The following is a 10,963-nucleotide window of genomic DNA, read 5'->3' as shown; positions in this document are numbered from 1 at the left end:
AAAAAACATTTAAAATACATTATGAATTATTCTGTGGCTTATAAATCAAGATAATAAATCTCTTCTCAACAATCATTTAAGGGACAGCCTTATCCCTGAATAGTAGATGTTGAGCTTCCCAAATTTTGTCTTGTTTTAAAAGCTAAGCATTCTAAAAACCTAGCAACTTTCTCAAAAGTCTGAAGACTTGCATGCAAAGAAGGGGCAAGTATCAATCAGGGTATCATTTTATTCAGGCTAACCTTTCAGTGACAGTCTCATATAGTCATTTAATTTGGCCATCAACTTGCTACTGATCACAAAGCAAGCATAAATCAAACAAACCTCATCAGAGTCATTCTGCACTTCAGTCCAGCAGGTGTGCATCGCCTTGCAATGGATTATCACCCTTTCTTACACCTGCGCACTGGACACCGATGATGTGAAAGGCCTTTTCTTTTTCCATACTGGCTTTTTTAAAATTCGTACATCGAAAATTTCACCTCCTCAAGTCAAACACTTGTCCAAATCAATTCAATACTAGGAACCAATTTCTTACTAGGCATAACAAGTATATAAAACACTTGACATGCTTCATTGGGAGTTGTGTTTATACACAATCCATTAATGTGCACTTGTTTAGGAAAAACTGGCCCTATGAGTAGGACCAAAGTTAAAGGGCTACATGTCTTCCATTAATTGGTAAGAGCAAGCTGCACTTGTAAAATGCATTCATTTATTTTGATCTAGCTTTACTTATTTGCCTACTTTTTTTAAAACAACTTCCTCCACCTCAAACTCTTCACAGATTCTGTAATTGAATCCTCTACCTCCTACCGTGCATGTACTCCCTAGTTTTTATTATACTGGTCTTTCCACATTCACCCAACAGCAAGTCATATTTCAGCTAGAGGAGCTCTTTTCTGACCTACTACCGTTCCTTCATTTAAGAAAAAAAATATTATTATGAGGAAAAGGGCATTACTCACAAGCCTACAGAATGTAGCTTATTACTTGCTATGTTCTTTCTGTGAGCAGTTTCACACTTTGGAAAGAACAGTATAAATTTGTTCACAACTAACCACTACCTTTGTGAGTAAATACCGTCACATGCACACTCTTGTCAGTCTAGCTGGCAACTGAGAATGACATACCAGAAATAAAGCACTTTTCTTCTTGTAAGTACTTCCTGCTTAACAAGTATTTCAACTTATGGGAGAAGTAAGGGTTTGTGAGACTGTGGGTCAGTTATTTCTCATTCCTGAGTTTCACAACTGGGTAAAAACTTAAATAAATAAAAGGATGTTTTAAAGAAAAAAATTAAGATTCCCATTGAAAAACACAACCTTTCTTCTTTTTGTTTCACAGTAAACACAATACTCGATGAAAAAAATGACAGTACAAAAGACTTACATCTGCATATATCATCAGAATAATAAAGCAGCAACAAGGGCATCACTCCCCACCCCCACGTACACACACCTTCCCCCTCCCCTTTATGCGCTTTGGGCGAGCCTAAAGGAAGCACCTCTAATCATAACCAGGTTTTGCACACAGCACCAGGAAGGCAAGGAAAGACTCCAGGGTTGACTAAAGTTCCAAAAAGGATAAAAAATTCTTTCTACTGCTGCCTAATACAAACTGTGGAACCACAGAAAAGATGCCCATTTCTTTATTGGTCACAAATCTAATTAAATACAGCCTCCTCTTTCCCAGACCCCTCATTTAATCAGCAGTGGCACACTATTTCCATTTAGTTCGCATTCCAATGAGCCCCTCTTCCCAAAATTTCAGCCACCACCTTGTCGCGGAAAAAATGAAAACATTTTCTATGCTGACACATATCATGTGATTACTTCCCTGTACTGCTGACGCAAGTATCTAATTTTTCTTCACTCCCACATTGCAATAACCTATACTTTTATATTCTGACCTGACACGCTCTTCTTTTACCATCTGTACATATTTACAACCGTATCTACCTTTACTTCTATGGAAAGTTCAAGACAATGAAGCACTGAGCTTGGTTAGGACCTCTGGGTTGTGTCTACTGCTGACTGAACTATTTATTGCAAATGTTGCAAATAAGTATTTCCTTAAATATTTTAATGGCAGACAAATTTCCAGTATTCGTCCCTAATATAACTTAGAAATACTACATTTTCTTTTGGGATTTTGCACAAATTAGTTTTTCAATATCAAGCACAAATTAATTTTTCAATATCAAGAGATGCATTTAGCCAGACAGACTTGGTTTGTGTGTGTGACTTGGAAGAAACAACAGAGTGCTAGGGGGGTTTTGGCTTCTGTATTTAATAGACAACATCAACATATTTCTGATCTAAACATAGATTTGGAAAACAAGCTTAGAAAAAAATACTGTTAAACTACCAGCCACATTTTTATACAGTAAACTAGAAGAGAAACCAGCATTTACAATACATTTTAAAATAACTGAAATACTTGGTGTTAAATTCCTTCCAAACGTGAAAGTTTGTAACAACAATTCAACAACTACAATATCCTAGAATATCACAGTTACAGAGGGCACTAAGATACTCTATTTTGGGATATTTCACAATGTTTCAAATACAGTCCAGATGCTCACACAGATTCACATATGTCTCAAGGCTGATACACCCAAATTTAGAAGCCAAGTATTTTAGACATAATTCACATAATGGCGGGAATTTTAAAAGCTGGAAGATACCTAAAATGTAAACATGACTCCATTTCGGGTCAATCAAATACCTTTTAAAAATTGCATCAGGACTAGAACTAACAGATGTTTAACTATTTCATTCTGCTTCAAAAACATAGCTAATCAAATGAGATGCAAATCATGATGTCATAATCTTCAGGTTTGTAATAGTAAATAATCCCTATCAAAAAAAATTAATTAACTTAAATGTATAATCTAAATAATACATTAGGATTGCAATCATCAGTAATTCTCTTCTGTAATAAATAGCTGTGACAGCAAGGTGGTCTAATTAGATTTACAGACAGACTGAACAGTTCAATCCAAGAACTTCCACATACGTGTAACACAAATTCCAAGTTATCTGATCTGAGATAGAGCAAAGAAAGTATATCATATATGCTATTAAATTAAGATTTGACAGCAAATTAAATTTACTGTGGATAAAAAAAAAGGGAGTTTTAACTGAAACATCCTTTACTTTGTCTCAACTGCTATGAATATCAGTAAGAGGAAATTTGTTTACAAGTTATAGGGGTAATCTGTTTAAAAGCTTGAATTGCATTATTCAAATCCAGTTTAAAACCCTGTCAGATTCAGTGACTATTTTCTTAGTGTGCCAGGTAGGATTTAGTAGTAAAATATTGAGAATTCAATTCATATAACAACAATTAGGCTGTACTAGCAAAAGAATCAGGAAACAGAACCGTACCACTTAGAACAGCAGAGGTAAGCACGCAGATGTATCAAACTGAAAAGTAAAATCAATTCTCATATCAGGAAATTTCTTTTCCTTCCATGTGACTCTTGCTCCTAGACTAAAAGCACAACCATTTGGACTTCCCCTAAATCAGAAAATGGCATCAGCATCACTGTGATCTCAGGCGGAAGGAGGTGAAATCTCTCTCGGTACCTTGTTGAGCTACCAAATCTTCCCAAAAATTGAACTGAAAAACAATTTCAGGTATCGACGTCATTAGTATCCATTTCAAAAAAAGGGGGGGGGAGAGAAGAGCGAGCACACATGCAGGCAAGAAGCAGCAGGAGTTGATTTTTCGCCCAGTCAAACCAAGTCCAAGAGATTCCTTCCAGCACAAAACTTCCAAATATACATTCATTACATGTTTTTGTACGTTATGCACCTTTTTCAAAATTTTCTTTCAAACACAAGAGCTATCTTGACAAAAGTATGAACTAAAACTTACAGCCAAAACCCTGAGCATTGGAAATAAGCAAAAATGTTTATTCACTTCCAACAAAACACTGCAACTTGTCACAGAAATTCAACGCATATAATCCTCCCTGAGCATTTCAGCAGTCAGATTACAAAGCTATTTTAACATCAGAAGTATATCCAAAACATCCACATAAAGTCTGAAGAAGCATGAGTACTTTGGTACTGGGGTTTTTTATTTCCATGCTAAGGGAAAGAAAGGATCAATAATGAAAGCAGGGTGAGAACTTCTCAGCAAAGAGTTCTCTCAGGACAAAACCAGAGGAAAACAGTTCCTGTTAGAAGGATGGATACTTTATATAAACTATAAATCTACTCATGGCACACATGAGGATTTTGCCATGGCTTTGTGAACTATACACAGACCCAAAACAGAGGAAACCAACTTCAAATTTCATCTGATTTTTATATCAGAGATGGGAATTCATGCTTGCATTACAGTTAGATTTTAAAAAAAAAAGAAAAAAAAAAAAAAGAAGAGTATTTTGTTTAAGTGCCTATAGCTCTTCAGTGATTCCTAACGTATTCTGTGAGGAATTTCACATATTGGTCATTGAAGAGCATCTATACATTGCATGTGTATTTTTGCATTCTTTGAATCAGAAATTCTATGTCCCTGAGGATAGACTGACTCCAGTATCTAAGTTATCTTATTTACACAAAGGAACACAAGTCCTTTTTCTTCCTTGTAGAAAGGAGTTACCGTCCACTAACTTCTTACTGTCTGGCAGCATGTTAAAGACCTTTTAGAGGAAACTACTGTGTGGTGGAAGAGGTATTCAATATTCACAACACCGATGAAAACAACAAGCATTGTGATAAATCAGTTCTTCCTCTGGAGAACCATGGTCACTAGGCAACAGACTGCCCTGCAATCCAGCAAAGCAAGCAACCCCTACAGGGCAGGGAACACTGCCACAAAAGAAAGGCTCACTCATATGTAGCTACCAAACTTTGCTAATGAATATCATATTCATCAGAATAAAATCAGCTGCTGCTGCTTTTGGAGACACAGTCCATGTACAATGTTTATGCTGATTATATTAACATCATGTAGTCAGAATTTACTGTTCTAGATACGAAGAAAAGTTCAAGAAAGTGGGAAAAAACATGGTTCGGGCATCTAGGTCAAGCTTTTATTCCCAATTTGGTCATCAGCTGTTGATGACCTGAGGGAAGTCACCTCACCATGTGTCCCAAACGAGCTGAATTTTAAAACAGATTTAAAACTGCTTACCTGTTTACAGAGCTCTGAAATACATTGAAAAGTGACATATTTTCCTATGAAAAAGTGAAGTGGCTTCACCAGAAGGTGGCACTGTTAAATACATACACACATACTTAAAAACCCTTACCTTCTCCAGGACTGACTGCAGATGGTAAATTGCTCCAGTCTAGGGTCCAGTTGGGGCACGGATGAGGAGAAAACTTTGCTTCAATACCATTTTCCTATGTGAAAGGGGGGCAGAAATTAAGACCCTGATCCTTTAGCCACTGAAGTTGGTAACAAAATTCCCACTGAATTTAATGGCATCAGATCAAACTGTGCAACACTTTCGGCCAAACTGAAACTAAACGGGCAGCTGACTCTACATTATATGGGATTCAAATTATGTATTTCTCTTGTTTTCACAAGTAAGCCCTCTTAATTTTCTTTAGGAAATGCTGTCGGCCTCTATGCAAAAAATGTCGAGAGTTATGGAATGTGATGGAGAGCTTTCTTTAACAAAGCACATTAAGGTTCCCAGATGTCCAAAGCTCTAATCGAATAGCAAAAAGCCAACAGAAACAATAGAATAATGAAGCCAAACATAAAAGCAACTTTTTTTGTCATCCTTCATATAAATATCTTTAAAAGAGGAATACAATATTGCAGTTCAAACAAGAAGTTACTTTGGTTATTCAGAATTATTGATACAGCTTCCAGCAGTCCTATCTTTGCTCAATTCCTAAATTGATCAAACATCATAACAGAACAAAAAAGTAAAATCACTTCTAAGTCAATGCATATCAGACAGAAGACGGGCAAAATGTATTAAACTGTTTGAGGCTGTCAGATTTAGCTTCTGCAATTCTAATAAATTTCACCTATTCCAAATCGAGCAGAATATTACTATTAAAAATAACTCACTAAAGAGCTTAAATTACCATTAACTTAGTCATAGTTGGCCTTGGACCACCTATAAAATGACTGTCTTCATTCTCCTCTTCCAATTCATCAGGAACTGAAGAAAGGTCTTGTAGCTCTTCCTCTGGAGTAGACATCAAGTCTGGAAGCTGGAGAAGCTCCATATTGCATTTGCCAGCAGCTTTCTTTACTCCAGGTACTTTTTGAACTCTTTGATACCAACTAGATATCAGAGGCAAATTTACCAGATTTTTGCCTTGTTTTTTACTGGAAACCTAGAAAAATAAAATTGAAAGGTTAGTTGCTACTGTAAATTTCTTCCTACAAGCCGCAAGAACTCAACAACTACAGAAGGGAGCTTGGCTCCGTGCCAAGCATGCTTACTCATAGCATGATGATGATGCAAAAAGCTAGCTAGTTAAGATCTCAGACCTGCAGGTGGAAGTGCCAGTTGGCTGCTTAGACTTTATCTGCAATTCCCATTTGCTTAATACAATGAAAAGGTTTACATGACCAATTTTAATCCTAATTTCGGTCAGTAACAGGAAAACACAGCTTAAATAATATTCTTAAGTATCTGCTATTTCCTAACAAGGGAATGATCATTTTGGTTGGTAATCACACACAAAACAAACAAATAAAAAAAATAAAATAAACAAACCAAAAAACCACAACAGTAATTCTCAATGATTACCGAACTCTAAGCAAGACATTATGGTACCTGAATGTTCTTCCTTCCCACAGGCACCCTGCAGCCCTTAAAAACTCACCCACTGGCAGCTGTTTTGCCAGCAACAGCAAACCTGAAATACCTTTGACTATGTGGCCACAGCAAAACAGGCAGAGGCATACATTGTCCCTGGTCTTTATTGAAGTCTTTGCACTACATCTGTGACTTTTTTTTTTACACTAGCACTGAACCCCAAGCTTTTTTTTTTCATCATATATTTACTCAAACTTTTTACCATTTTAACTTCATATTTTTATACAAGAATGGTAACTAGCATATTTCTTTTCTGAGTTAAGTATATCTGATGGTGAGATGAAGTAGCCTTCAACAGAAATTAGAATTCTTAAGAAAGAATACAACGCGCATCTTACAAAAAAGATACCCAAATCATATTTTTACACCAAGACCAGCAAATTTTAAAAAGGATGCAATTAGTGAACTGAAGTAATTTTTGTTCAGATTCCCAAATGTATTAGAGCAGTGAAGTTCATCCTCTTACAGGAGGGGCTGTGAAATCTCCATCACTAGATACACTCAAAATCTGACTGGACACAACCCTAGCCAACCAGTTCTAGCTGACCATGCTCTGAACAGGGGAGTTAGACAAGATGATCTCCAGAGGTGCCCTCCAACCTCAACTATTTCAACCTCAACTATTCTGTGATGTTGTGTCTGCTTTAGGCAGAAAATTAAAAATCCAGATTACAGGAAAAGGCAGAAAAGGCCATGCAAAAACAGTGCTCCTCCACATATTGTCCTCAGTGTAAAAATAGGAATCAGTAAAGAACACTTGAAAGAACACAAAATTTCAAGCAGCTTTCTTGCATGCTAGGTTTATAATGTTCTTACAGTAATCACAAGTAATTAGTAATGGCTAAAGGAGCAAAAGGAGGATGAACTGTGTAATTTTAGTATCTAATTCAGTATCCTAATAGTAACCCAGGCAGAAATACATTAATTCAGTTAAGGAAATGTATTTTGGAAAGCAATTCTAAGAGGCACTGTTACACTTCATAACAAGTGTTCTAAATTGTATTTTAAAAAGTGAACAGTGGTTTCTCCCAGATGAAGAACGGAGCTTTTGTTATTATTCTATTAATTTTAAACAGTTACAACTAATAGAAAGCGTAACAAAGCTAACTGCAGAAAGATAACAGAAATGGAATGAGGTAATGAAAAACAACTCTACACCTTCATTATCTTACTTTTGGTAATTACAATTACAATCAACTAGTCAGGTCTCCTCATATTTATTTTATGATACTTCCCAGACACATACCCATTGAAGACTTCATTATTATTCACATCCTAAAGCAAAGTGGAAGCACAACTATAATGATTTTTTTAAACACAATCCAGGAAGTCCACTTATATAAGTGTTAAATAACATTTTAATACAAAATTAAACTCTGGCACTTCCATCAACAAGAGCATTTCAACCCACTGTCTGCAAGAAGCTTTCAGATGCAAGTTATTCAAGTTGGATGATAACTGTAGGAATAAATGTATAATTGTTTAGAACACTTAGAAAACTGATCATTCACCAGAGAACAGAAATAAAGCAACATTAAAAAATAAAGCAAATAAAGCTGGTGGAAGAGCTCAACAAGCCACTTCCTACCATTTATCAGCAGTCCTGGCTAACCGGGGAGGTTCCACACGACTGGAGATTGGCAAACATAACACCCATCTACAAGAAGGGCTGGAAGGAGGTTCTGGGGAACTACAGGCCTTGGTGCCACACTTTGTCACCATTTCCCACAGCATTCTCCTGGAGAAACTGGCTGCTCATGGCTTGGATGGGTGTACAGTTTGCTGGGTAAAAAACTGTCTGGATGGCCAGGCCCAAAGAGATGTGGTGAATGGAGTTAAATCCAGTTGGCAGTCTGTTACAAGTGGTGTTCCCCAGGGCTCAGTATGGGGGCCAGTTGTGTTTAATGTCTGGATGAGGGGATCGAGTCCACCCTCAGTGAGTTTGCAGATGACACCAACTTGGATGGGAGTGTTGATCTGCTGGAGGGTAGGAAGGCTCTACAGAGGGACATCAACAGGCTGGATTGATGGGCCAAGGCCAACTCTATGAGGTTCAACAAGGCTAACTGCCAGGCCCTGCACCTGGGTCACAACAACCCCATGCAACATTACAGGCCTAAGGAAGAGTGGCTGGAAAGCTGCCCTGTGGGAAGGGACCTGGGGGTGCTGGTTGACAGCTGGCTGAATGTGAGCTAGAAGTGTGCCCAGGTGGCCAAGAGGGCCAATAGCATCTTGGCTCATGTCAGAAACCACGTGGCTAGCAGAAGTAGGGAAGTGATTGTCCCCCTGTACTCGGCACTGATGAGGCTGCACCTCAAATACTGTGTTCAGTTTTGGGTCCCTCACTACAGGAAAGACATTGAGGTGCTGGAGCGTGTCCAGAAAAGGGCAAAAAGACAGTGAAGGGTCTGGAGCACAAGTCTGATGTGGAGCGGCTGAGGGAAGTGGGGTTGTTTAACTTGGAGAAAAAGAGGCTCAGGGGAGACCTTCTTGCTCTCTACAAGTGCCTGAAAGGAGGGTGTAGCGAGGTGGGTGTCAGTCTCTTCTCCGAAGCAACAAGCGATAGGACAAGAGGAAATGGCCTCAGGTTGTGCCAAGGGAGGTTTAGATTGGATATTAGGAAAAATTTCTGCACCGAAATGGTTGTCAAGCATTAGAACAGGCTGCCCAGGGAAGTGGTTGAGTCACCACCCCCAGAGGTATTTAAAAGACAGGTAGATGTGGTGCTGAGGGACATGGTTTGGTAGTGGACTTGGCAGTGCTAGGTTAACAGTTGGACTAAATCTTAAAGGTCTTTTCCAACCTAAATGATTCTATGATTCTATTATTCCAGAGCTCTTATGATTTAGGTAAAAATGAAACTGAAAGACAGTTTTTAGGATAATCCTTGGTGCGAGCTAACAAAAATATATTATACATATATCGTTTGTAAGCTGCAGACCACCAGGGCTCAAGGGTGAAAAGCAAATAAATACAGCATTCTCAGCTATTCACAGTACATCTACAGAACAATTTCAGTTGGATTGCTGAAATCGATTAAGCATCTGATCCAAGAATCTTACCATGCCTGGCACCAGGAAATCAAATACAACTGTAAAAAGTTATGCTCTTCTTATTTAAAAAGGCCTTGGAAAAATACAGAAGACTGAAATACACTGAAGTTCATAAAATAGTAGGAAATAATTTTTGGTTTACTACTTTCATTTAGTGTCATCCATACAGAAATTGCTGTTAATCCCCAGCTATGTGATTTGCAAAAGAAACAAAGCAGAGATGAATTAATAACCATTTCTGTAAAATAACTCATTATCTTAACTCAAAGGTAGCCATATTAACCTGCTTCTGGACCCTCATATTGCTACTAACATATAGAAATCCACTGAGGATGACGGCCTTAGTTAAAGAAGTTATAAATTGGACATTTGTCACATATTAATGTTCGTTAGTAACTATCTTGATCTTAGAGACTGTTTCTATGAATGTGACTGACAGCATCTTCTCCAGGAATTCCATTTGTTTTCAAACACCATAAGGCAAATTTGGCAAAACAACTTGCAAAATCAAAATGCAAATACCAACTTGACTCAGAGCTTTTCTTGGCAACAGACAGCAGTTTAGCTATCAATCTCACAGAGTAATTGCAGGAATACTGGTAGCAGGCAACCTCCTTGTATAATTTTATTGTCATAGGAAATAAAGACATAGTCACCATTTCCTTAATTCTCTTCTGTGTGTACATCCTCGTAAACGAAGTACACAGATTGTGCCAAGCAAGGCTCTCACATAGTCTTGCCACCATTTTTCCCACTGCAAAATTGGTTTTGAAGCTAAGCTCAAGTCACTTGCACTACTAAACCCTACTTCTTTCCAGAGATGAGAAAAGGGTTGAGGGAGAAAAGGGGAGGGTATTGTTTTTTAAAAAAAAAGTAAATAAAAATCAAATTTCATGGCTTTATTAGGCTCAAAATGTATTTTGATAGATTTTCCTAATCCAGATGTTAAGATATTTGTACAAAAGCATCTGCAAGATACTGGCACTTACTAGATAAGTGCTATAAAAAACCAACCACCAACATGCACACAGAGAATCTCCTTCTAAGGCCCAGATAAATTTTGTACAAAGTGAGAGATCCACCCCAAAAAATTCAATAACCAAGA

The 10,963-nt window shown here is 37.6% G+C and overlaps 1 protein-coding gene across 3 annotated transcripts in view; it reads right to left on the bottom strand.

Annotated features, from left to right (window-relative positions):
- The window catches only part of GSTCD (glutathione S-transferase C-terminal domain containing), a 93,836-nt gene that overhangs the window by 68,768 nt on the left and 14,105 nt on the right, over positions 1-10,963 (bottom strand). For all 3 annotated transcript variants that reach the window (XR_004842063.1, XM_035894668.1, XM_035894674.1), the window contains 2 exons: positions 6,063-6,317; positions 5,270-5,363 (listed from right to left, as the gene is read on the bottom strand). Coding sequence is in view for 2 of the 3 variants with exons in the window: in XM_035894668.1 (XP_035750561.1) it covers positions 5,270-5,363; positions 6,063-6,317 (349 nt within the window). In the remaining variant the exon portion in view is untranslated. The remainder of the gene's footprint in view (positions 1-5,269; positions 5,364-6,062; positions 6,318-10,963) is intronic.

Source organism: Egretta garzetta, unplaced genomic scaffold, assembly GCF_000687185.1.
Source record: "Egretta garzetta isolate BGI_Z169 unplaced genomic scaffold, ASM68718v1 scaffold620, whole genome shotgun sequence".
Classification (NCBI taxonomy): domain Eukaryota; kingdom Metazoa; phylum Chordata; class Aves; order Pelecaniformes; family Ardeidae; genus Egretta; species Egretta garzetta.
This window is presented reverse-complemented; position numbering and strand designations above follow the sequence as displayed.